The sequence below is a fragment of the Enhydra lutris genome, unplaced genomic scaffold (assembly GCF_002288905.1).
Source record: "Enhydra lutris kenyoni isolate GAN:26980312 unplaced genomic scaffold, ASM228890v2 scaffoldscaffold55, whole genome shotgun sequence".
Lineage (NCBI taxonomy): Eukaryota > Metazoa > Chordata > Mammalia > Carnivora > Mustelidae > Enhydra > Enhydra lutris.
In genome coordinates, this window is record NW_019154139.1 from 7,425,332 (window position 1) to 7,451,724 (window position 26,393).

The window sequence follows — 26,393 nt, forward strand, 5'->3', positions numbered from 1 at the left end:
TGCCTGGTACTTAAGGTTGGATTTAGTTTATACATTCCAAGGACTGGATTTTCAGGGGAAAGTTGCTTTCTCGGGCTTCCATCATTCCCAGATTCCCAGGAGAGGCTGGAGCTGCCACAGTTGGAGGGTAGGGCTGTGTGCTTAGAGACCAAATTCCTCTGGCCTGTGTCTTCTCACAGTCTAGCCATAGGGCCACCACCTTTGTGGCCTTACCCAATACTTTCTTTAAATCAGCTCACTTTGGGGGCACCTGGGTGGCTCAGTGGGTTGAAGCCTCTGCCTTCAGCTCAGGTCATGATCCCGGGGTCCTGGGATCGAGCCCCGCATCGGGCTCTCTGCTCAGCGGGGAGCCTGCTTCCTCCTCTCTCTCTGCCTACCTCTCTGACTACTTGTAATCGCTATCAAATAAATAAATAAAATCTTTAAAAAAAAAAAAATCAGCTCACTTTGATGTAATTCAAAAGCAAACATGATCCCTTGTGTAAATGGAAGATGGTATTCTTTACCATAAAAGTAACAAAATAGCATTATTAAATTCTCGTCACTTAAAGGTTATCACCTAAACCTTCTGGGCATGAGGCCTGCTCACGCTTTGTTCAAAACATAGACAAGGGGCGCCTGCGTGGCTCAGTTGTTGAGCGTCTGCCTTTGGCTCAGGTCATGATCCCAGGGTCCTGGGGTCGAGCCCCGCCTAGGTTTTCTTGCTTGTTGGGGAACCTGCTCTACCCCCGCCACTCCCCCCGCTTGTGTTCCCTCTCTGGCTGTCTCTCTCTCTGTCAAATGAATAAAACCTTTAAAACAAAACAAAACAAACAACAAAAAGGCAGACGAGCCAGAGGTGGAGAGGTGGGCAAGATCCAGCAGCCCCAAAGCAAGACGGCCCTCTGGAGGTGATCAGGAGGGCTGGGAAGAGTCTCGGGGGGCTCCCGGCTGGCTCAGGCAGTAGAGCAGGAGACTCTTGATCTCAGGATCATGAGTGTGAACCCCATGCTGGGCAGAGAAATTACTTAAAAAAAGCCTTGAAAAACGAGTAACTTCCTCGCTGCCGGCTTCCCTGTATTGCTTGCTTACCACCTCTGCCACATAAATCCTGTCACGTGTCGCTTGGGCCCAGTGTATGGGAAACTGGTTTTGGAAACAGGGAGTCTGGCGTATTGGCCCTGGCCCTGCCACTGGCCTGCTTGGGGCCTGGGGCCAGTCTCTTCCTTCTCAGCCTGCTTTCTCTCCTGGAAAACGAGAGGGTTGGGCGGATCAGGGTTTTCCCCACACTTCTTTTGAGCCGTGTGTGGCCTTTGGGGCCTCCAGGTACCCCCAGCTTCAGCCAGAGCTGGACAAGCGTTTTGCTGAGGAAACCCAACTTCAAAAGTATAGTAATGCTCGGCAGCCCGTGGGTTGCACGGGTGAGGCGTCGCCCGCAGGCCACCTCTGCGGGCCTCTACTGACTCCTCTCTTCCTTCTCCTTCCAAAGCGATGCCACTGGAGCGACATGTTCACCGGGAGGCTGCGGTCCGAGATCCCGCCAGCTCTGGTAGGTGCACTGGGCCACCGTTCCCTTCCTCTGGGCACCGTGACCCCTTTGGTAACTCCCAGGTCTGTTTTCACACCTTGTTCACGCTGTGGGGGACTGAGACGCTGAACGGAAGCCCAGCAAGTGCAGCGTCTGCCTGTGTCCTGACCGGCAGGTGGATGTCCAGGCTGTGACAGAGCCAGAGGGTAGGGGCCGGGCCTCTGGGGACGCGAGGCCCAGTCACAGGCAGTGCAGCAGAGCCCCGGGGTCCTGGGGTTCATTTCCCGAACTTTGTGGCTTCACTCCACTGTGACTCTCACTCCCTCCACTCTTCTCCCTCTTACCTTTGCACTGTTCTGTTCCTTTGCTTCTCGTGGTGGGTGGCTTCCATCCACTCTGCTTTCCATTTCCCCATTCCTGGGACTCACCTTGGCTTGGGTCCGGTTCCCAGCCTGGGGTTGGGTGGGTCAGGAAGGGGCGTCACTGAGCAGATTGTGGCTGGCCTGGGGCTCAAGGAAAGAGGCAGGTAATAAATAGCCTTTCAGTAACATGGGGCCCAGCCTTCAGGGTGAGGTTCTTGGCCAATTATTGGTATGAGTGTCTGTTACTAGGTTTCTCACCCTGGTTGTGCTGGGCCTGCCTTCTTAGACCTCCATGCCTCTGGCCAGCACTGTTGTTCCCAAGGTGACCAGGGACTCCCTTCATTTCTAAATCACCTTAGCCTGGGGGCACCTGGCTGATTCCAATGGTAGAGCAAATGGCTCCATCTTCGGGTCCAGTTCAAGCCCCACATTGGGCATAGAGCTTCCATTTGAATGAATGAATGTATTAATAAGCTAATAAGTTAGTATAATGATGATGATGATTCACCTCAGTCCAGTAAACAATTAAGGGTCATTCAGGGAGTGATAGGTGCCCTAATGGGGACCCCAGAGGGAGGGCTCCTCTGTTGAGGGATTGAGGAAGCCCATTGGGAGCCGGTTCTGTTAGTTACCGGCCTCAAAGGGTGACCAAGAACAGGTGAAGGGAGGATTTAGGGTGTAGGTTAAGTAAATTCATTTGGGGGTTTATAAGTAAAAGAATTTAAAGTTAGATAAGAGGGGGTGAAGAAAACGTACTTGGGAGATAGGAACTGTGGGCCACGTGTGCATTGTTTTACCTGATTTTTAACATTTAAGTTTTTCGATCTTTGAGAGAGGTTTGTTTTTTTTTTTTTTAAGATTTTATTTATTTATTTTATTTATTTGACAGAGAGATAGGGAGGGAACACAAGCAGGGGGAGTGGGAGAGGGAGAAGCAGGCTCTCTGCAGAGCAGGGATCCCAATGCGGGGCTCGATCCCAGTACCCTGGGATCATGACCTGAACTGAAGGCAGATGCTTAACGACTGAGCCACCCAGGCGCCTCTGAGGGAGGTATTTTTATCTCCGTATTACGATGACCAGAGTGAGTCTTAGAAAGGGGGAAAGAGAATTTGGGCTCAGAGAAAGGCAGAAGATGCAGGGAAGGTAGGGCAGACACAGAGGGTTTCCGCAGCTCTGGCAGCTGGAGGGCGGGAGGTCAGTGGGGCCAGGCCCCTCCCCCTTCTGTGGGCAGGGGCAGCCAGAGAATGGCCCTCCGTTGCTGAGGCAGTGGTGGAGAAGGTACTGGAAAGTACCTCCGCTTTCTTGTTTGTGGCTGAGGGAGGGAGAGCGTTTCCCCTCCCTGACTCTGTCCACTGGGAACCCCGTGCAGGATGCACGCCCAGCCCTATTTCTGCCCTCAGTCTCTGGCAGGGCCACCTGTCCTCACCCGTCTCTTCGTGGGAAACCGTAGGTATCCCCAGCCCAGCCCGTTCCCAGGAGAGCATAGCATCCTGCCGTGTTGGTCTTGGGCTGCGGCTTGGAGATAAACACCCATCTGCCCAGTCACCACCAGGAACCCTGGGGGCATCAGCGGGGCCTGCCTCCTTGCTGCCCGTGCCCTGAAGTGCAGGTCTCCTTCCCTCTGTGGGACCTAGAACCGACCTGAGGCTGTTTCCTCTTCTGTCCCCCACAACCCTGGCCAGCCAGCTCCCTCCTCTGCTGCCTGGATCACTGCCTCCCACTCCTGGGCAGGCTCTCGGCCTCCAGTCTGCCCTCCTCAGGTTTGGGGGATGTGTCTTCGGTAGCCCTCCCCCCACATCAGAGCCCTCAGAGCTCTCAGGCTTAGGTTCACGGTCCTTAGCCTGACATCCAGGACTCTAGCCTGATGTGGTTCCTCTCTTCCTTAAAGTATCAGCCTCTTTCGGAGGCCACTGCTTGTCTCCAGACACGCAGTATGCTGCCTCACGCTTATGTGTCTCTGTTCACGTTTGTACCGTTGGCTGGAATCTCATGTCCGGTTGACTGGTTCTCATTCAGCTGAGCTCAAGAGCCACCTCCGCTAGGAAGCTTTCTGTCACCACCCCCTGCATACCAGACCCCATGCCCCACCTGAACTGGAGCCTTCTTCAGGGTTTCTGGTCCCGGGTGTAAAATAGGGACAGTCTGTAGTGAAATGGTCTTTGTCTCTGCCTGGGTGCCCGCTGAGGGCAGGGGGGACCTGGCATAGAAGCTGCCTCCGGGAGGTGTCCGTGAAACTGAGCCGAACCTTCTCTGTGTCCAGACCTCACTAGGAGAGGGACTCATCACCGCCGGGGCGCAGCTGGTGGAGCTGGACCTGAGCGACAACGCCTTCGGGCCCGACGGTGTGCGAGGCTTTGAGGCCCTGCTCAAGAGCTCCGCCTGCTTCACCCTCCACGAGCTCAAGCTCAACAACTGTGGCATGGGCATCGGCGGCGGCAAGGTGGGTGCGGCGGGCCCTCCGCCACGTCCCCTCCCTCCCTGCCCGCCTGCCCGCTCTCCTGCTGCGTTGGAGCAGGAAGTATGTGCCCGTGGCCGCCATCTGGGATGGCTGGCCCGGTGCTTTTCTCTCCAGAGGAGAAAGGCCTCAAAGGCAACAGCCTGTGGCCAGTGGGGAGAGGAGGTGGAGGCCTGGAGGGTGGGGTTGCCTAGCAACCATCCCCAGTTCTCGCGTTGTCTTGGCAACACAGAGGCAGTGTCTGCTGGCTCTGCAGAGCGCCGCGCTGGGGCATCCCAGACCTGCTGTGCCCTCGGAACGGCGTGCAGAGCCACGTGAGGCCCGGAGTGTGCGTGGGGGAGAGAGCCCAGGAAGAGAAACCGCTTAGGCCTGGGCACAGCTCACCTTTTTCCTGGACTGGGCCTTGCCCGAGGTGCCTCCCCCATCCTGCCAGCCGGTCCGCTGGTCTGTGTGGAAAGGCGTCTCTTCTCTTCCCAGAGCCTGCACTGAGGGAGCCCAACCTAGCTGGTTCTCTTTTTTCGTCCATTCTGGCTCCTTTAGGCCCAGACACTAGAAAGGCCAGTTCCCATCCTCCCTATCCCCACTCAACGTTCTGCACGTTCTGATCAGAAGGAGAAAAAGGCTGGAACACGGGGACCTACATCAACTGGGAACGTCTTCTCTCTGAAGATGTCTTAAATGCATTACCCTGATTCTCCCACTCCCACCAAGAAGGGGGTGATGCTATTCCCATTTTTCTACCTAAGTGGATTTGGGGTTAGAAATCTTGGGTCAAGTCCCCAGATGGCATCGCTGGGGTGGGACTAAGGGATTTGAACCTTCTTTCGTGCCCATTAGAGCAGCAAGAGGAGCTGGTGTTGTGCTCCTGGTGCCTCAGCCTGAGGAGCCAGAGCGGCCTCCCCTGCAAGGGGTGCCTGCTGCCTCTTGCCCCATGGGAGGGAAGGCTGGCTCAGCCTGCCCCGCCAGCCCCACGCCCCCCACCCCCGTCTAATTGGGCAATAAGCTGTGCACGTGTGTGAAGACATTAACATGTTGGCATCAGCACAGAAAATAGGTCCAGCCCAACCTAGAGCAGGGTGTGCTGAGGGAGCTGGAGACACACCTGGGAAGTGCCCCAGCTTTACCATCGGCTCTCCTCTGCCACGTGGCCAGCCAGGGGACCTGAGGCTCCTAGAGCTGCCTAGGAGTGTGGCATGGCTCAGGGACAAAGACTGAACCTTGTGGCCAGGAGAGCCTCCCTAGCAGCCCAGCTCCACTCTGGGTTTTGTTTGTTTGTTTGTTTTTTGTTTTTTTAAAGATTTTATTTATTTATTTGACAGGGATCACAAGTAGGCAGAGAGGCAGGCAGAGAGGGGGGAGGGAAGCAGACTCCCTGCTGAGCAGAGAGCCCAATGCGGGGCTTGATCCCAGGACCCTGGGATCATGACCTGAGCCGAAGGCAGAGGCTTTAACCCATTGAGCCACCCAGGTGCCCCGTGGGTTTTTTTTTTTTTTTTTTAAGATTTTATTTATTTATCTGACAGAGAACACAAGTAGGGAGAGCAGCAGGGAGAGGGAGAAGCAGGCTCTCTACTGAGCAGGGAGCCCAATGTGGGGCTCGATCCTGGGACCCTGGGAGGATGACCAGAGCCGAAGGCAGATGCTTAACTGACTGAGCCACGCAGGCGCCCTCCACTCTGGTATTTGACTTGTACTTGTCTTTACCACCCATACTCTGATTCAGTGAGACCCTCTTGTCGCATCTTGTGGGTGCTGGCCTCTCTCACCTGTGCCTCCCGGGAGCTGCAAGCGCCAAGGTCTCCCGGTCCCGCGGGATCTAGTCCCTCCTGCTGGAATGCGTTCACTGTGGCCTGTGTGCCACACACACTGAACTGCAGGGGCCCGAAGGACTCACTGGGAGTGAGATGTAGCCCTGTGCTTGGAGCTCTCCAGACCCAGAGTCTCCCGGTTGGACTCTAGTAGGTGCTGTGGCCTTACCATGGTGGCCCCAGAAGGAACCGGGGAGAATGGGATCCCCTGGTGCAGTTGGTTCCCGCCTCTCCAGAAGTTTCTTAGGAGGCTGGTTACAGCGGAAGTCCACAGTCTTGAGCCTGTGCACAGCCCACCAGGAGTCAGGCTGGTGGTCGCCCTTCTGGCCCTACTGGCCCCCAGAGTCGCAGAGCTGTGCATTCAGGCTGACGCAGCTGTCAGTTGGGGCTCCCCTGCCCATTTGCCGTGGGACCTTGGCCGGCACAGTTCCCTCTCTGAGCCCTGGCTTCCTTGCTAATAGAGTCAAACCAATACCACCTGCTTCCTAGGCTCAGTTTGTTGAAATGTTAAAATGAGGTGTGAAAGAACCTTTGTTGAGAGCGCGGGTGCTCCAGGAGGCGCGCTCCGAACGTTGCCTCTCCCGTACTCTCGCGACTGCCCCGTCTTATTTACCACGGTCCCCGGATTCCCAGCAGCCGGCCGGCAGTTTGCTCTGTGGGTATCACCAGGTACACGCTATCTCCTGACACCTCCCAAGCCATGGGTCCGAGGCGCGAGGCAGAGCCATGGTCTCGGCCAGCTCCCCTTAAGGCATTGGGCGATGTGGAAGACGTGCCAGAAGATTTGGGCTCTGGTCTACAGTCTCCCACTTGTTTAACAACCACAAGAATGTCCCCGTCCCTCTCAGAGCCTGCAGTTCTTCGGCTGGAAAGTGAGAATCACCACCGTCCTCCCCACGGAGGGCTTCTGGCTGTACAGTGAGCTCACCGGGAAGCCCCTTCCCCAGGAGCTGGCTTGCTATTGGCCTCTCCGTGTTGGTGTCTCCCTTCCTTCCGGGTGTGTGTCCCTACCTCTCACCCGAGGCTAGACCCCACAGGGTAGTGGGACACACACACGGAGCCAGCTGTAAGGTGCTGAGCACATGCGCGGTATGACATGGTGCCTATGAGCCGTTCTTTGTCCCCGGGTCTGCCACCAGTAGGTAGCATGGGATGTTGAAAAACAGGGCTTCCTGCCTCAGGGCTGGGCCGCTTGCCTTCCCCCCACCAGATCCTAGCAGCGGCTCTGACTGAGTGTCACCGGAAATCCAGTGCCCAAGGCAAGCCGCTGGGCCTGAAGGTCTTCGTGGCTGGCAGAAACCGTCTGGAGAACGATGGAGCCACTGCCTTGGCAGAAGCTTTCGGGGTGAGTGGCTCCTGCATGCCTGGCCCTGCCACGCCCCGAGACAGGCTGAGCTTTGCAGGGTGACAAAGCTGGTATACATTCAGCTCTGGAGTTGAGCTGGGAGGCCTAGGGTGAGTTGCTTCCCCCTCTGCACCTGCTGGCTCCTTCTGCAGCGGGGCAGAATTCCTCTGCACCGTCCTCCACTGCCAGTGCATTGGTGGCGGCTCCCTGGAGTGGTGTTTGAGAAGACTATGGGGTTGCTCTGCTCGGTGGGTGAGGTCTGCTGGGCTCAGAAGTGGCAGCGGGGTGCCCAAGCGGTGAGTGGGATGACAGCCTGGCACGGCCCTCGCCTGGGCTCTTAGAGGGTCCATGTCTCTGGCCTCGACTGGGTGGGGCACAGAGATGGAGTCATCAAACTTACCTTTGAGAGGGGGAGGCCGGGGAGCAGTGGCTCAGGTGCCCTATCCCCTCTGCCTCCCCTCCCATTCTCTCCCTTCACCCTTCACTGCTGCCCCAGTGCCCTGCCCCGCCACCCCAGGACACTGTTGAGACCCTGACTGTGAGCTCCGTGAGAGGGCCACGCCTGCCCCAAGGCCCTGGGAACTTGGGAGTCTTTCTTTTCTCTTAATTTAAACGTTTTCTTTGGCAAACAGTGTCCTAGGCAGCATTAACCACACTCAGGCCAGAGCGGCATTCCCCGCCGTCTCCCTGCCGGAGCTCACCTCGGGTAGAGAGGGAGCATAGCAGCGGAAGGTGCCCTGGGTCTTACTGGACCCCTGGCTGCAGGGAGCTCCTGCTGCCGCCAGAGCTGGGGAGCCCGGTTGCCATCCCTGTGAACACTGTGCCATTAAAGGTTACACCTTCTCTGCACCATCCCCTGCCCCCCCGCCCGGTTGCGGTCCCTGGTGGGCTGGGAAGTGGGCTGGGAAGATGGTGTGCTGTGTGAGTGCGAGCCGCCGGCAGACGTCCTCCAGTGCCCTTAGAGCAGGGCTCTTCACACAGGGTCCCTGGGCTGTCTCTAGTCTGTGGGTGGAATTCAGGGAGTCTTTGAACGTGGATGGGGGAAGATTGCATGGTTGACAACCACTAAAGTAACTAAAATGTAGTGTTACCTTGAATCATGAACATAGAATAAATCTCAGCAGTGTTCAGAATGCCCGTGACTATGGCAGGTATAGAAATCACAGATTTTTTGAAACGGAAAAAAAAGAAAAAAAAAAAAAAAGGAGAAAAAGGAAAAAAAAAAGAAAAGAAAAAAAAAGAAATCACAGATTTTTCACATCAAGTCACAGTTGTTACAGAGACGTAGGAACCTCTGTTTCCTGCTCATCAGAATCGCGGTAGCGGTGGGCTTGTCCGCGGGTACCGTTACTTGGTGCCTCTGTACTGAGGAGGGTATCTACTGCTGCAGCACACATTTGGGGTTTTTTCTAAATATTTTGAGGATTCTCTTCCAGTTGAATGGATTTCCTTTGTAGTCCTGTATGATTTATCTCAAAATTTTAAAGTATGTTCAGGAGGGAGCCAGGGGCTTTAGCAGATGGCCCAAAGGGTCTGGTACCAGAAGATACCGAGAAGCCCTGACTGGTAATATTCCTTCGCTGGCTCCTTCGCTGGCCTGCCTGCCTGCATTTATCTGTGAACCCCCTGTGCTGTTCTGGGCACCGCGGAACTACAGAAGGCCCCTAGGTGGAGAGTCCTCGTGGGCCTGGCCTCAATCCTTGGTAGCACTAGAGGCTGGGACGTGGCTCTCCTTGGGAGCTCAGAGGCTGGTGGGGTGTAGACAGGAAGGTGGCACCGATAATCCGGGATGAGAAACACCGAGAGAGGAAGGACAGTGCTCTGGGTGCACAGAGAAGAGTGCTGGACCGTGCCTCTGGGCAGGGGGATCCTGGAAGCCCTCCTTGGGGAGGAGGTGTCCAAAATGAGAGGTATATACAGGAAGACAACGTAGGAGTCATTCTATCAAGAAAATGTCCACAGATAAGGATGCAGTGTTCCATGCAGAGAGAAGGAGGTGTCGGAAGGTTGGGCTGAACAAGAGCTAGGTGGTTGGAGAAGATTCCACTCTGCAGAGCAGGAGGGAACATGGGGCACTGGTTGTGCTGTGTAAATAGCACGGGAGAGCCCCGAGCAAGACGGGCACGGGAGCTGCGTGCAGTTTGCAGGGACGGACTGCGGCTGACCCCTGGGCCAGCTCCCAGGGTCCTTGTGGGGTAGAGGACACCTGTGTGTGATGCAGGAACCTGTGTACTGAGCGGTGTGACCCTGCATGAGTTACTTACTAGCCTTTCTGATCCCTAGTCTTCTCTGTCCAGGTAGGTCTCTCTCCCGAGATTGTGGAGAGGATCAGATACAACCCTGCGCAAAGCTGTGCTTTGAGATCCGTCCCCCACATAGCCACGGGCAAACCTGGGCCCGAGCTGACAGCAGCCCCTCCCCTGGATACTGTGGGTGCGGGGCCTATCCCTAGATAGCTCGGGAGCCCACCACCCTGCTCTGTCCCTCCTGCCCCTCACAGATCATTGGGACTCTGGAGGAGGTCCACATGCCTCAGAATGGCATCAATCACCCCGGCGTCACGGCCCTGGCCCAGGCTTTCGCCATCAACCCCCTGCTGCGTGTCATCAACCTGAACGACAACACCTTCACCGAGAAGGGCGCCGTGGCTATGGCCAAGGTAAGGCGGGCGTGGCCGGGTCAGGGTGGAAGTAAGCAGGTCTGGCTGCTGCCTTTTGAACACACCCTCATCAGGTGAGCCCCTCTGCCCCTCCACCAGGTATGTGCCCGGCTATTTTGAACATTCCAGAGTGGGGCACATGTCACAGGCTTGCCTGTGCCATTTTCGGGCATGTCCATACCACCTCCCTCTGAGCTGCCTCTACACCCAGCTATTGGTGCTGGATTTGTTCTCAGAGGCTGCCTGGCTTCTGTTTTTCTCATTGATTCTTTCATCAGCCGTTAATTGAACTCTGTACCTCGTGCAGGCCAGGCAGCGTTGAATCAGACTCTGCCTCCAAGGAGCTCCTAGTTCCAGGAGGGAGGGGAGAGGCCAGCGAGAGCGCAGGGCCAGAACCTGGCTGGCTGGCTGTCAAGACCTCACAGGGCCCCAAGCCCCACGGAAGCCTAGTCTCCCCGCTGTGGGGTGTTAGCATGTGGGCAAGGGTAGGGGAACACACAGGAAGTTCAAGTCAGACTTAGGGAAGACTTTCTGGAAGAGGTCACATTTTGACCAAGTCATGCAGGGCACACGGACTGTGGACAGAGGAGGGTGTTTTGGGCAGAGGGATCTGCAGCATGGGGGAGGCCGAGGTGGGAGGGAGCCTTGTTCCACTGGTCCTGGTTTGAAATGACCAGGGTTCAGGGTGTGTCTAAAGGCTGGAGGAGGGACTGGGAGTGAGGGGGCCCCTTGCTAACGCCGAGGCTCTCCCATGAGTAATAGGTGTGCAGGGTTTTAAGTTGGGGGTTCGACTTGGTCAGATTTGGGCTTCAAGAAGGTTCTGGCCTTAGCACAGAAGTAGGGTGGAGGGAGGTTCACCAGAAGCCGAGAGAGAACGCAAGCTGACTAAGTTCGGGGAAGGCCAGGTGAGAGGGACGGCGACAGTGTGGCGACAGGGTGAGCCATGAGCTCTCGGAGGCCCTCGCCCTCACCCTGGCCTTTGCTTCCTCCTCGCAGACGCTGAAGACCTTGCGGCAGGTGGAGGTGATCAACTTCGGGGACTGCCTGGTGCGCTCCAAGGGCGCCGTCGCCATTGCAGAGGCCGTGCGAGGGGGCCTGCCCAAGCTGAAGGTGCCGGCACCGCCTGTGTCTCCCCTCGAGGGGCTGGGCTTCCCACACACTCGGGTTGCTGCCGTCGGGGCAGGGCTGGGGTAGTCTTGAAGGACGGGTGGGCCTGGGTTCGTGGCTCAGTCCTTCCACAGCTTCCTTCTCGTGCTGTGCAGTCCTGTCAGATGTGTGATAGGAGCCGGTTTCTTCATTTTTGAAATGGGAGGAGGGAGCGATGAGGTCATGAGGGTATAGCGTGAGAGAACGTACCCAGCGCCTGGCACGCCATGAGGGAAATGGCATTATTTTTATCGCAGGTGTTACTCTGCCCGGCTGGAGGAGAGAGCCTGCCTTACCCTCCCGTGGGGAAAACAGAGGCTTCACAGTAGGACCCAGTCCCCTGGCCTGTAGTTCTGTTTGCCTCTACTCCTTCCTCTTATTTTTAGGAGCTGAACTTGTCGTTCTGTGAAATCAAGAGAGATGCTGCTCTGGCCGTTGCCGAGGCCGTGGCAGACAAGACCGAGCTGGAGAAGCTGGACCTCAACGGTAAGAGGGGCGGTGGCCTTGGCCCGGGCCTGCCAGGTGGGCCCTGCTGCCCTCTTGACCTTCCTTCCTCCTGTCCCCCCCCATCCCGCCCGTGAACAGGCAACATACTGGGAGAAGAGGGCTGCGAGCAGCTTCAGGAAGTGCTGGACGGCTTCAACATGGCCAAGGTGCTGGCCTCCCTCAGGTAGGGGGCTGCGAGCCATGGCGCCTGTGGTTCTGCTTTTAGTTGCTCCGAAACCGCTGTTTGAGCCCCTGTCTGGGCCAGGTGCTCTGCAAGGCGATAGGGGTGCGAGGAGACCGTGAAGGTTTCTGACTCAGACTTCGTTCCGGCGGGTCGGGTGGGCCAGGAACGTTGGGTTAGTGTGTGTTCAGCAAAGAGGCAGGAAGAGCCTGAGAACGGTCACCCTTTGGTGCGGGTGAGTGGGCGGGGGGGTGGGGGGCTTCCGAAGGGATGAGCTTTGATCTGAGCCGACCGCTCAGGTGGGGAGCAGTGAAGTCAGGGTTGGGGTGGGGGGCTGGGCTCGCTCAGGATTGTTTGTACAATCAGACTTGGAGACGGGGTCTGGAAAGGAAGATGGTACAAGCGAGTGGGGAGTTCGGGGTTTGTGGGGCCCGCGTGGAGGGGGAGCAGGGGCCGGGGTGGCGGGGGTGTCTCCTCCGTCTGGATAGGAGTCGTGTGGGCCGTCAGCATCCAGTTCCCTCTGTCCTCCTAGCCCCCAGGTCTCCTTCATTCACCTGCAGCCCCTCACTTGCGTCCCCTCGGGGCGAGGCCGGTGCTGCCTCTGAGAACCGGGGGCTCAGCGATGGCCTCAAGAGGCTCGTGGTCCCAGAAGCCCCCCTTCCCCTGTCCCCCGCAGCCACAGCTTTCTGTGGGCAGTGAGACATGGGTAGCTCAGTCTTGGGATCTCAGCCTGGGCAGTGTTCCTGCCAAGTCAGCTGTGACAGACCTTTTTCTTCTTTTTCTCTGTTTCCCCAGTGGGACTGGGGCCCATGTGGGACAGGGATGAGATCTGGTTCTTCTGTGTTCACAACATGGGCTTCCTTGGGGGAGCAGTGGGCTCCCTGCTGACCCACGTGGCCCCCCACCCCGGGAGCAGCTGCGCCCCCAGGCCTCTGCGGGCTCCCTCCCACGTGCCTGGGGTGTGTGGGTGTGTGCAGCCAGGCCTCGGTGCCAACGTAGGCCACTGGGCAGGGAGGGTCTGCTTTAGCCAACTCCCCTCTGCAGCGATGACGAGGGCGAGGATGATGAGGAGGAGGAAGAGGAAGGAGAAGAGGAGGAGGAAGAGGAAGGAGAAGAGGAGGAGGAAGAGGAAGAAGATGAAGAGGAGGAGGAGGAAGAGGAGGAGGAGGAGGAAGAGCCACAGCAGGGGCAAGGAGAGGAGCCATCCACACCGTCAAGGAAGATTCTGGACCCGAACAGTGGAGTGAGTTCCTTGTCGTTTGCCAGGGTCAGAGCCCGGGCCCTCGGATGTGAAATCCCGATGTGTCTTCACGGGGTGGTGGGTGTGGAATCCGCTTAGGTACCCTGGGTGCAAAGTGTTTTTGAAAACACACGCCTGTGAGTAAAAGAAGAAGATCTTCGCTGTGTGGCTGTTCTGCTCTCCGCTTACGCTGTCCCCGGCACAGGGGCGTTCATTTGTGCGCTGTGACGGGGTTACAGCGTGTGTTATGCGGCTGCACTGTTTCTTACGAAACACGTATAAATATTTCTGAAAGAATAGGGTAAAAATCAGCACAAATAGAAACTCTTTTCCTATCCATTTAGGTGACCCGTAGGGACAGCCCCCCGTTCTGGAGACTGTGGCCCAACTGGGACACTTGGTGTCCCGCTTGCTTCACTAAGTGGCTGGTGTCGACAGGACGGCCGTGGTCTGTTCCCTCACAGACTCCCAAGTGCAGCTTCTGGAGAACTACGGGTTGGACGAGGACCCCCGCGCTCACGTTGAAATTCACTTTTTTCCCAGTTTAGGAAATCATTCGAGCCAACAGCTGGGCACCTATGGTGCTTCCCCCGGCTCCACTCGAGTTCCTGGTGGGGTCCCCTTTCGCCCCCACATGCCTCCTGCGTCACTTCTGGGACATCGTGTGTCCCAGGAAGGAGCTACTTGGCCTAAGGAGGGGGCTTGCCCCCACCCCAGAGGCTCCTGCACTAGGAGCCAGTCAGGGAAGCGTCTGTGGGCCCCTCAGCCTTTGGGGGCCTGCCTGTGAGTGGGAGGGAGAAGACTGGACTCCGAGCCTTAGGGCCCCAGAGTGAGGGGTGCGTGTTCTGGGTGAGGAGTCTGGGTTTGGACCTCTCCAGAGCCATCTGTGCCCCCTGTCTCTCAGGAGCCAGCCCCCGTGCTGTCCACCCCGCCGCCCGCAGACGTCTCCACATTCCTGGCTTTCCCCTCTCCGGAGAAGCTGCTGCGCCTCGGACCCAAGAGCTCGGTGCTGATAGCCCAGCAGGTGGGTAACAGCACTGCCAGCTCCAGGCCCGTGCGAGCTGCGGTTTCTGGAGCCGCAGGAAGACAGGGACCAGCAGAGCCCGGGCTTGGGAGGGGACGCTGCCAGTGGGAATGGGGGGCTGCCCAGTGTTTGTGGTGTTTTAGTTTCGGGGGCGGAGTTTAGTGACTCATTGGTTGCACTCAACACCCCTTGTTCATGCGATCAAGTGTCCTCCTTAATGCCCGCCCCCCGTCACCCCGTCCCCTCCCCTACTTGACTCTGGCAGCCCGCAGTTTATTCCCGGTAGGTGAGAGTCTAACGGTTTGCCTTTCTCTCTGTTCTTTCTTTTCCTTCCCTTCTCCTGTGTTCATCTGTTTTGTTTCTTAAAGTCCACATATGGGTGAAATCATATATTTGGTTTTATCGGACTTACTTTGCTTAGCATGATATTCTCTAGTTCCATCCACGTCATCGCGGATTGTAACAGATTCCATTTTGGACGGCTGAGTAGTACTCCGTTTGTATGTATCGCACATCCTTATCCCTTCATCTGTCGATGCACAGCTGGGCTCTTTGCCTAGTTTGGCTACAGTGGCTCTTGCCACCATAAGCACCGGCGTGCAGGGACCCCTTCAAATCACTGTGTTTGTATCCCCTGGGTAGATACGTAGACGTTTGATTTTTAAACCCACAGAAACACGAGTGTGACCCACGTGTCTGTCTGCCCCCGGGGGCTGCAGGTGATGCGCTGCTGGGAACGCGCGCGGGCCCCCAACGGGCAGGCACGCGGCACCTGGAGAGTTAGGGAGTTCTCCCAGGACCCTCTGGTGCGCACACACCTAGGCTCCGCCTCCCACCCTTGTCCTCCTGGGGCTCCCGCGGAGGCCACATGCCTGCCGGGCCCCTGCTGCAGCCTGGCGTGTTGGCTCACCGCCCAGATCGTCCGCGGCGGCTGTCAGGCACCTCCTGTCTGCCAGGCACCGTCCTGAGTCTTCCGACATGGTTCTGTATTGAAGGCTTTTGGCAGCCCGCCATGTGGACCCTTCTACCGAGTGTTACAGATGAGGAAACAGTTTCGATGAGCATAAGTGATAAATGCAGAGAAATTCGATGGGCCCGCTCTCCGAGCTGGCTTGGCATTTTGGCTGATGTCCTTTTTATGGTTTATTTGTGTTCTTTCCTTCCTTCCCGTGATACATGGGATGAAAGGCCCACTTTTTCCTCTAACACCAGTCGTCATCTCCTGTTGACATGCGTCAGCAAAACTGTCAGCAAAACCGTTGTCGTCCTCTCTGTCCCCGTGAGTGGAGGTCACACTTAGGCCTGCACTGTGTCTCGACACTTGTGTTCTTTCCCCTTGTCTCCACTTGCGTGAGGTTAAGCTTCCTTGCTCGTGATTGTCGTTTCTGCGGTATCTGTTCAGCTTGGATTATCCGAAGGGGCCCATTGGGTCATGGGAATGACCGTGGCTGTGTGGACTCACGGGCTGTGTGGACTATATACCACTGTGGGTCAGGCCCGTGCCTAGCTCCAGGGGACAGCGCGGGGTGAGGCAGGACCCATCCTTGCCCCCCCCTACCCCCGGAGGCCTTGGCGCGACACAGGCCTCCTCCAGCCCGCAGCGGTGTGCAGGCACACCTTCCCTGGAGCTCTGGCCCCTGGTGACCAGCCGTTGTCTCCTGTGTCCTCAGACTGACACCTCTGACCCAGAAAAGGTGGTCTCCGCCTTCCTGAAGGTGTCCTCTGTATTTAAGGACGAAGCCGCGGTGAGGACAGCTGTGCAGGACGCAGTAGGTAAGGCGGCTTGGCCTGGGTGTGGCTGGCTCTGCCTCCTTGCTGCCTCCGGGTCACAGTGCTGATGTGTGCACCACTCTCCTCCCTCTTCTGCCTTTTCTTTTGTTGGGTTCTTGCCGTGGAGCAGGCTAGCTGCGGTCCTGTCTTTTTTTTTACGGATGGGGGAACAGAGGCCTTTCCAGAGCCGTACAGTTATGTCTAGTTGGGTCTCATCCAGGTGGCATCTGCCGTAGGAAGACCAGATAGTGATAGCCGCAAGGCCCTTCCAGGGGCGGCCCGCCCAGAGGAGAGGTCATGCGCTTCTGTCCTCATCTGTGGTCCTCCCGCACAGCCCCCCACTTGGAAGACTGCAGGATGCCTGCTTTCCCCACAGCGTTCCCAGGGCTTCCTGAGATCTCTCTCGTCTGGTCGTGACCCTCCCTCACTACCACTCCGTCTGCTGCTTCCGTGATAGCACCTGTCCGCCGCTCACCCCGAGCGCGCGCGTGTGAGCCCCGCCGGGCGGCCAGGCTTGGCCAGGCAGGGAGGGGATGAAGAGCTCAGCACGGGAACAGGGCAGAGAGAGTGGGGCCCGTGTGGCGCTTTGTCCTGGATTGGTGTGCTGTGGGCGGCATCGAGGCAGGAGGGCCGGTGGGGAGTGAGGCTAGGTAGGCTGGCGAGGCCGGTGGAACCCGTAAGTCTGCTCCTTGTGGTCCCAGCCCCGTGCGCATTGATGGGAACAAATTACCTGAATTCTGTTCCCCGGAACAGCTGCCTGGCAGCGCGTATTCACACGGTGTCTGTAGACCCCCACCCCTCCTTTCCTTCCCTTCTCTGCTCATCCCCTTTTGCCCCCACAGAGTGGCTGGAACCTCCCCCCAAGGGATCTGCCTCCCTTCATCTCCACCCCCACTGCCCCCCACCCCCACCAGCCCCAGTCATGCAAGGTTCCCAAGCCCCTTTCAGTGTGTGAGGTCAGGACGAGAAGGGCAAGGTGTCACAGCGGGCGGGTTGAGCCTTTCCCTCGGTGCTGGCTGCCCCCTCAGCCTGGCACCCGTGACCGCAGTCTGCCGCCCTGTGTTGGGCTGACTCGTGCAGGAGTGGGCCCCAGCCCGTGTGTGCCGGGGCTGCGTGCCCTTGGCCGGTGGGCAGCCGTTCGCTGCAACAAACTTGCTGCCGCATGGCCGCTTCTGTGTTGCAGATGCCTTGATGAAGAAGGCCTTCAGCGCCCCCTCCTTCAACTCCAACGCCTTCCTCACCAGGCTCCTCATTCACATGGGTCTGCTCAAGGTGCGGCTGCGGGGGAGGGAGGGGGGACGCCAGGGGCAGCTCGGGCCACGCCTACCCACCCACCCCGACCCACACCAGAGTCCTGCTGGGGCCCGGGGCCGTTTAAGCCCCCTCCCTTCATGATGGGACTCAGCTTGACCTCAGCCACCCCAGGGGGCCTTGTAGCTCACTCTGCCTTGTGCTGTGTGTTCCCTTCACAGAGTGAAGACAAGATCAAGGCCATTGCCAACTTGTACGGCCCTCTGATGGCGCTGAACCACATGGTGCAGCAAGACTACTTTCCCAAGGCCCTCGCACCCCTGCTGCTGGCATTCGTGACCAAGTGAGTGTGCCCTCGAAGCCCCCAGGGCAGCCGCACCCCGCGTATGCAACCCCTAGTCCATGGAGGCTTCCCCTTGTGCGGGGCTCTCAGCATCTGTGTTTAAGTGTCTCCCCCGGTGCCTTTTCCTGAGAGAGACAGAGGACATGGAATGGCCCCCCATTTCCTCATGAGGAAGCAGCACTGGAGAGTTGCCCAGCTTCTCTGTGCTGCACGGTGTCCCGTCCTCAGCGATGTCTCTGGGAGCAGTTCTGTGTCTGTTCCTTGGCCACAGGGCTGAAGCTGTCACGGCTGCCTGCCGCAGCCACAGGCCTCTCGCCTGCAGACACCAGATGCTCAGAGCCTGGAAACCTTCGCCTTGTCCTGCCCGAGGGTCCTGGGCCGTGGTGGGGCAGTGGCCACGTTGGGTAACAAGGAGCCTTCACACCCCAGCGCCTGTGAGGGATGGGTCGGAAGGCTCATCCCCTGTCCTCACTGAGGTCCTCCATGGCCCCAGTCCCCTCCAGGCCTTCCTCAGGACTTAGTCTCCCTATTTGCCCACCAAGCTGTTGAATGAGGTGGTCTCTGGTGGCTGGGACCCTCCACACTTGCTGGGAATCCAGTGCCTTGGGGGAAGGTGGGCAGGGGGGAGAGAGCACAGCACGGTCCTTGCCTGGCGGAGGTGAATGAGTGTTGCGGGGTCGTCTGGCTCCGTGTGGTGAGGATCCCCGGCCAGCTTCCAGGACTGTCGGCGCCACGGCCTCTTGGCCACCATGACATCTTGCGGTCCGCTGTGCTCCTTGGGCCTCACGCTCTCGTATGTCTGCCCACCTGCCACCACCACACCTACCCCCCGCTGCCGCTGTGGCCGACACCACCCCTTCCGCGGCACCTAGACTGGCCATTATGAAAAGTCGAGCTGTGGACGCCTGGCTGGCCCAGTCGGTGGAGCCTGTGACTCTCCATCTTGGGGTCATGAGTTGGAGCCCCGTGCTGAGTGAAGAGCTGAGTGTTTGGCCTCTGCCAGAGTCCCGGGCGGGCCCTCACCGTGGCTGCAGCTCCGTGGCCCTGCCCGCCTCCCCCGCCCAGGTGCACTCTCCCCCGTGCCTGTTCCCACTGCATGGGCTTAGTTCCGTGGAGCATCTCCTGGCCCTGGCCCTGCCCGCCACCACCTGACAAAGCCCGGTTCCTTTCAGCCTCTAGTCAGTTGTTCCTTTTGCCTTTCTGTTGCCCTTGGGCTGCGTGTGGACCCACAAGAAGAGACCCTCGCCCTTGGTGCTGTTGGTCAGTGGCAGGCTGTGTGCCCCACCCCCAGCACAGGCCTTGTCTGTTCCACTTAAAAGAGGGGAATTGGTAAAAGTTGTCCCTTAGGCCCCCTTTGAGGTGACCACAGAGTGACAGGCACGTTCTCCCCTCGACTCCTGGCCCAGTGGTCTGGTCAGACGTCCGTGGGCCGCACATCCTGGCTGCGCCCCGCACTCGCCAAGCTGCCTTCCTTTCTCTGTAGCGAGATTCATGATCTTGACGGTGACAGTGGCCAGCCCGTTATCTGTGAGGGGCCCTGTGGCCGCTGGAAGGGCCCTCGCACAGGCTGCCGGGTGGAGATAGGGCCTGGGTTCCCACCGCTCTGAGCTTCACACACACCCCACCCCGCAGCGTACAGAAGGCGGGCTCCTGTCCTCTCCCCCCCAGAGTCATCGTGAAGGTCAGAGAAACAGACGCATTTCCGGCCTCAGAAACGGCCCCCATCCCCCCCTCCACAGTGGGGACGGTGGCCCTGCTGCAGCCTGAGGTCGGCCCGAGCTGTGTGGGTTCCCTCCCGCCCCCTACATTGACTCTTCTTTCCTCACAGGCCCAATGGTGCCCTGGAGTCCTGCTCCTTTGCCCGCCACAGTCTGCTGCAGACGCTGTACAAGGTCTAGATGCGAAGCCAGCCTCTGCCCCCCCCCCCCAGCCCGCGGCCTGGACCAGTGACTTGGGAAGGGACGCGGATGAAGGACTCTAGCCAGCCAGAGGCAGGGAGGGTCTTCGTTGGTTGTGTCGTGTCGGTCCCCGAGTGTGTGTGTCGGTGTGGTGCGTGTGCAGGTGTGCGCTTCCTGTCAGGGTTGGGGTTTTTAATGTCTCCCTGCTGGACTGGCCCTGGTCCCACCGGAGGGGAGCTGGCCCCGCCAAAGGGCTGCGAGCTGCGCTGCCATTAAACTCCTTGCCGTGTGAGGGCGCTCTGCTGATCCGCGCCTCCAGCCCGAGGCCCTGGTGGCTGTCCTCTCCCACCTTCCTTCCCTGCCCTGCTGGGCTGCCCCAAAGCGTGGGGAGCTGCTGTCTGTCCGCCATCCCTTCCCTCTGTGTCGCGGCTGGGCTGCGTTTCCCGCCCTGCCTGGGGCTGCTCACTTAGTGGCTGACTTTGCCTCCTGTCACTAAGCCCTGGTCCCGTGGTCACTGCCATCCACACTGTCCATCACTGCTGGGCTGCTCTCTCGGCCTGGGCTGCAGAGACTGCCACGGGCGTGGGCCCATGGGACGGTCAGCAGAAGGCAAGACTGTGGTTCCCAGGCCATGTGGACAGGAAGAGAAGCCGGTGGCAGACCCTGGGGGTCTAGGAGCAGGACTTGTTGGGTGGATGGTGCGGGCTCCAGACCCAGTGGGGCCCATGCCTTGCTGCTGAGATGTCTGTGACTGGCCTGGGGGCCATGCTGGAGGGTGCTTTTTGGCAGGCCCAAACCTGGTGTCCGGCCCCCGGGGGCGGGGCCCACGGAGCCTGAGCTGTGGCTCAGAGGTTCCTAAAGGACCAGGACAGGGTGGGGACTGCGCTGTCCTCCACACTCTGTGTTTTCCCCTTTGCGCTCTTTGTGTGTCTGGGCTGTGCCCGGGGCTTCACAAATAAAGTCATCTGTGGCAAGCATGGGGACTGAGTAGTCTTTCACCTTAACGTGGGTAGTTGGGGCTTAGTACTTGGAGTCCCACCTCAGTCCGTACGGGTTTGTCCATCCACAGAAGCGCCCCTGCGCCCACCTTGTATCATCCCATGGGACACGGACGTGCCAGCTCCCCATGGACAGCTGGGCAGTTCATGCCCAGGGGTGGGCCACGAGTCCCGGGGGTCAGGGAACGTGGAAGGATCTCTTCCTCTGGGCGCTGAGGGTCTGGAGCTGGGCTTGGTTCAGCTGTCCAGCCTCACCTTACCCTTCACCGAGCCTTTGGGCTGTAGCGCCGCCAGCCGCTGCACTGCTCCATCGATGGACCTGGCTAAGCCAGACACTGTCCAGATTTTGCCACAAGATTTTGTCACTGGCTGCACGGTCAGGAACCCCTGGGTCTGGCTAGCAAGGTCATGTCACAGGGTTGAGCTTGGCTGGGAAGCCACCATGGGGTGTCTGGCCATAGGTCCTGCAGTGGAGGGCACCTCCCTTGGGGTCCTTCCTTCCCTTTGCCTCATGTGGTGGGAGGACAGCTAAGCAGACCCTCCTTACCACCTACCTGAGACAGCAGGCACGCCTGGGGAGCCCGTGCCTCCCACTGAATTCAAGAGGTCCCTCCAAGCTTTCTAAGGGGCAGCATTTCCTTATTGGCTGTGGACCACTCAGGCAACAGGCACCGTCTGTCTTGGCTGGGTGGTGGCAGAGATACCCATGCCTTACCCTCCTACACCCTGCTCCGTGAGGTGGTACGGCAGAAGGCAGGTAGAGTTCTGACCAACCCCAGGCCCTGTTTTGAGCTCTGGGCCACAGGCACAACTTTTGGGGGGCTCCCAGTCTGGTGCGCGAGACTAACAGTCATGGCCCAGTGTAAGGGATGGTGGGCAGTGAGGTCAGGGAAGTCTTCAAGGGCTAGGAGTTCATGGGGTGCCCGGAGGCTTAGTTGAGCCTCTGACTCTTGATTTCAGCTCAGGTCATGATCTCAGGTCGTGAGCTCAAGCCCCACGTCTGGCTCTGCGCTCAGCAGGGAGTCGCCGGAGGTTCCCTCTCCCTCGTCCTCTGCCCCTCCCCCTGCTCCTGTGCACGTGCTCGCTCTCAAATAGATCTAAAACAGAAGGGATGAGAGAGCTGAATCTGGAGACTCCAGTAGAACTTATCGCAGGTGATCATTTAACCGATGGAGAAACTGAGCTTCACGGCTGGTTCTCCAGCCTGGCACTCCCTTCCAGGGTGCCTGGTGCCGGCCCTGAGGCCTCCGAGGTTAGGAAGGCACAAGCGTCAGTTCAGACTGAGAAGTGCACCACGGATCTCACCGAACCTTGCAGGAGGCTGGCGCTGCCTGGCTGCTCGGACCCACACACCGCAGAGGGTCCTGTTGGTCTCGGGTACAGGCCCCAGGCCCTACCCAGTCCCTCAGACCAGCTCAGGGTTCAAGACTCTGGACAGCCGCAGGTGCAGGGGAGGGCCTGAGGCTCAGCCTCTAACTCGGCCGCCTGTTGAGAGCTGTGTAGCCTTTGGAAGTTCCCCTCACTCGGCGCTTCCAAGACGTACAGGCAACCATGGGATGACACAGGCCTCAGGACCCTGAGCGCTGCGACTTGGGATCTGCAAGATCAGAGATGCCTCGGCCGAGACGGCATGTAACCCGCGAGTACGAAAGGCCTGCTCAGCCCGAGGCTGTTCTCACTAAAGGGAGCCCAGCTGTGGGCTTGGGGCTAAAGCAGCAATAATTCCATTCTGAAGCTCCGACTAGAAAGTCCCCAGGAAGCACGGCCAGAGGTGCTCCCAGGCAGCACTTCCTGATCACAAGAACCTAGAAACGACTCAGGCCAAAAACGCATCAACTCTGTCTACGCACGTGCCGTGAGTGAAGCAAGAAGGACGCTGAGTGAAGAAAACTGGTACTGCCGTGGGTTCAAAAGCTACTGGGTGTAGGCATGTGCGTGTGTGTGGTGAGCCCAGCGCTCAAGATAGCAGTTTGTTGGGGCGCCTGGGTGGCTCAGTGGGTTAAAGCCTCTGCCTTCGCCTCCGGTCATGATTCCAGGGTCCTGGGATCGAGCCCCATATAGGGCTCTCTGCTCAGCAGGGAGCCTGCTTCCCTTCCTCTCTGTCTGCCTCTCGTCTGCCTCTCTGCCTACTTGTGATCTCTGTCTGTCAAATAAACAAAATCTTAAAAAAAAAAAAAAAAGATAGCAGTTTGTTGGGGCGCCTGGGTGGCTCAGTGGGTTAAGCCTCTGCCTTCAGCTCAGGTCATGATCTCAGGGTCCTGGGATCGAGCCCCGCATCAGGCTCTCTTCTCAGCAGGGAGCCTGCTTCCCCCTCTCTCTCTGCCTGCTGCTCTGCTTACTTGTGATCTCTCTCTCTGTCAAATAAATAAATAAAATCTTAAAAAAAAAAAAGATAGCAGTTTGTCTGGGGAAGGCAGGGGACAGGACGGGGTGGAAGGACAGTTACACCATGGTCATCCACCAAACATTCAAAATGATCCATATTCATCTAAGAGCCATATTTTTTTTAAAGGAGGGAGGTAAGGGAAAGAGCAGGTTTTTTTTGACGTCACAAAAGCACAAGGCATAAGGACATTTGCCTCTGTCAAGATAGAAAGTGAAAAACAATGACCAAAAATAAGAACTGGCAAGGTCAGAGAACACAGGACTCTTCCATCTGTCGTGCGAGGGTTTGTGTTGAGAATCACACATCCAGCTGAAAATTGGGCAAAGGATAGGAACAGGCAGTTCACCGAGGATGCAACCTGAGAAGCAAAAAAGATGTTCCCCTTCACTGGAAATCAAGGAAATGCAAAATAAAACCACAGAGATGCCGTTTCGGACCAGACTGGCAGATGTCACTAGAGGATACCCCAGGATAGAGCGGAGTCGCTGACATTCCGCATGTTGCCGGACGGATATCAGACTAATAAAACCATGTAGGAGAGCGATCTGGTGGGGACTCGGTGAAGATAAGTGTAGCCTGTGACCCCAAATTCCATTTCTAAGGATCTTAGAGAAGCCCTTGTACATGGGCACAAGGTGACAAGTTAAAAGGGCAGTTTCATGAAAGATTCCAGAAAATTAGTAACCTCGGTGTCCACCAGAGAAAAAAATGGTTGATGACAGCGTGTGAGGTGTGCAGTGAGATAACGTGATGCGGTTACCGGGCGCCTGGCTGGCTCAGTCAGAAGAGCATGTGACTCTTGATCTCAGGGTTGTGATTTCGACCCCCACGTTGGGTGTAGAGATTAAATAAAAACTTTAAAAAAATTTTTTAAAGATTTTATTCATTTATTTGAGAGGAGGGAAAGAGAACAGGAGCAGGGGAGAGGGAGAAGCAGACTCCCTGCTAAGGGGTGGGGGGCCTGATGTGGGACTTGATCCCAGGACCTGCAGATCATGACCTGAACCAAAGGCAGAAGCTTAACAGACTGAGCCACCCAGATGCCCCTAAAAAAAAAATTTTTTTTTTTAATGCAGCAGTTGAAGTGTATAATACAAGAGATGCAGGAGCTGTCTCCATTCATGTGAATACACCTTAAAAATGTTGGGTGAAAAAAACAAGTTTGCAAAACAGTATGTACTGTCATACATGTAGTTTAAAATTTTTAATGGCATGTTACAGTGAAGTTACATTGCCTCAGGAAAGTGGTTGCCTCTGCGGGGAGAGCGAGGGAAGAGAACGAGATAAGGTGGGGAAAAGGGGGCTTCCAACTGCCTGCACTCCCACTTCCAGTGTGTGTGCACCCAGAAGAAGGGAAAGCAGGGACCCCAGCTGATAACCTGTAGGCCCACAAACACAGCAGCATTACAAGAGTCAAGAGGTGGACGCAGCCTACTGTCCATTAACGGGGACAGATGAAATGTGATCATTATACAGGGGGGTGCAGTCGGCTGAGCGTCCGATTCTTGGTTTCAGCTCAAATCTGATCTCGGGGTCATGAGATCGAGTCCCATGTCGGGCTCCACATTCAGTAGGGAGTCTGCTTAGGTTTCTCTTTCCCTCTTCCTCTCCTCTACCCCCTGCTTTCTCTCTCTCGCTAAAATATAAATCTTCAAAAATACACACAGTGGAGTACTGTTCATTCATAAAAAAGGAGTGAACTTTGGACACATGCCACCGCACAGATGAGCCTGGAAGCAAGGTGCTCAGTGAAGGAAGCAAACAGGAAAGGACAAGTAACACGTGATTGCACTGATAAGGGGTAGCTCGGAGAGGTTACTACGGGCTGAAGACAAAGGAGAGTTACTGTCTCTTGGGTGTAAAGTTTTTCTGTTTGGGATGACGAAAAGTGTCTGGAAAGGGGTAGTGGTGACGGTCTGCAAGCTTTGTGAACGCACGTAATGCCACTAAATTGTGCAGTTACAGGGTTAAAATTGTAAATTTTATGTAATGTACATTTTACCACAATTTAAAAAATCCTAAATGTAAAAGACAAAACTACTGATCTTTAAGGAGTTTGCGTAGGTGAGTATCTTGAAGACCTTGGGAGTAAAAAAAATTAATACATTAACCTGCATTTAGCCTCCTTGGTTTGCCCTTGCAGGATATTCACACGATGGATACTTGTGTAGCAGTGAGAACAGGACTTTGTTTACCACAAGGCATCATGGGGGGGGCGTCTGGGTGGCATAGCCAGTAAAGCGTCCAGCTCTTGGTGTCTGCACAGGTCATGAGCTCAGGGTCCTGGGATCGAGCCCCACATCCGGCTCCCTGATCAGCGGGAAGCCAAATTCTCCCTCTCCCACTGTCCCCTGCTTGTGTTCCCCGCTCTCGCGGTATCTCTCTCTGTCAAATAAATAAATAAAATCTTTAAAAAAATAAAAAATAAAATTATCATGTGATGCTATTATACTCAGTAGGGTGGCAAAAGTGCAAAACAGATGATAGCAAGCGCTGGTGAGTGTGAAGCCACGGCGCTCCTACAAGGCTGGCGAAAGTGTAAATTGGTGCAAACCCTCTGACAAACTGGCAATATCCACTGAAGCCGAAAATAAGCACATTCTATGGCCAACAGTTCCACCCATCCGTCTGTCCCGACAGCGATGGGCTGTGCTGTGTTCTCCGAAAGACGTGCAACAGGGACGCCTGGGTGGCTCTTAAACGTCTGCCTTCGGCTCAGACCATGACCCTGGGGTTCCAGGATGGAGCCCCACTTCAGACTCCCTGCTCAGCGGAGAGCCCACTTCTCCCTCTCCCTCTGCCCCTCCCCCTGCTCGTGCACGCTCACTCACTCCCCTGTGCGCGCACTCTCAAATAAAATCTTTTTAAAAAAAGCAAAAACAAAAACGTGCGAACATTGTAAGCAGCCCTCCTCATAACAGCCCCGGCCTGGAAACAGCCCACACGTCCGTCAAGAGTGGAACGGATTCGTTGCACCATGTGGTACCGAGAAGGCGGAGGTGAGAGCGGTCCGCCCGAGCAGGGAGGAGTGTTTCAGCACCAGCGTTGTTTAGGGTCACCAGCACGTGATGACAACGAAAAGCGAACCAACTGTGTCCCGTTGCATTTAAATTCGCTGTCGACTGCACAGCCCTCGTTCCCTGCATCTGGGGCAGATGGCTCCCCTGCCTCCCCCCGTGCCACTCTTGTGGAATCCTTATGGAACGGAGTGCTGAAATGCTATATGAAATTAAACAAATTTTTAAAATACACATCACAGATGAAGCTCACAAACAGAATGCTGAATGGGAAAAAACCAAAGAGTGTACACACCGCGATGCCGCTGACACGAAATTGGCCGAGTCTGTGGCATGGCACTGTTTCTGGTCAAAACAAAAAAATCCAAGCAAACTGAATGCAAATCCACCAGAAATAGGATCTGAACAGTCACAGATGTATAAAAGTTTGCTATGGTTTACATTTTTTTTTTTTTTTTTTTTTTTTTGGTTTAAGTAGGGTCCTTGCCCAGCGTGGAGCCCAACGTGGGGCTTGA

The 26,393-nt window shown here is 56.9% G+C and overlaps 1 protein-coding gene across 2 annotated transcripts in view; it reads left to right on the forward strand.

Moving 5' to 3' along the window:
• LOC111157498 (Ran GTPase activating protein 1) overlaps positions 1-20,454 on the forward strand; it is a 30,706-nt gene extending 10,252 nt beyond the window's left edge. The window contains exons 4-16 of one of the 2 annotated variants that reach the window (XM_022518941.1): positions 1,469-1,528; positions 4,132-4,311; positions 7,345-7,479; positions 9,980-10,138; positions 11,135-11,248; positions 11,671-11,770; positions 11,870-11,954; positions 12,996-13,194; positions 14,096-14,215; positions 15,886-15,988; positions 17,169-17,257; positions 17,458-17,579; positions 19,408-20,454. In XM_022518941.1, the coding sequence (XP_022374649.1) occupies positions 1,469-1,528; positions 4,132-4,311; positions 7,345-7,479; positions 9,980-10,138; positions 11,135-11,248; positions 11,671-11,770; positions 11,870-11,954; positions 12,996-13,194; positions 14,096-14,215; positions 15,886-15,988; positions 17,169-17,257; positions 17,458-17,579; positions 19,408-19,477 (1,536 nt within the window). In that variant the 3' untranslated portion in view covers positions 19,478-20,454. The other variant, XM_022518942.1, reaches the window with a different exon arrangement.
• Positions 20,455-26,393: the final 5,939 nt, after the last annotated feature.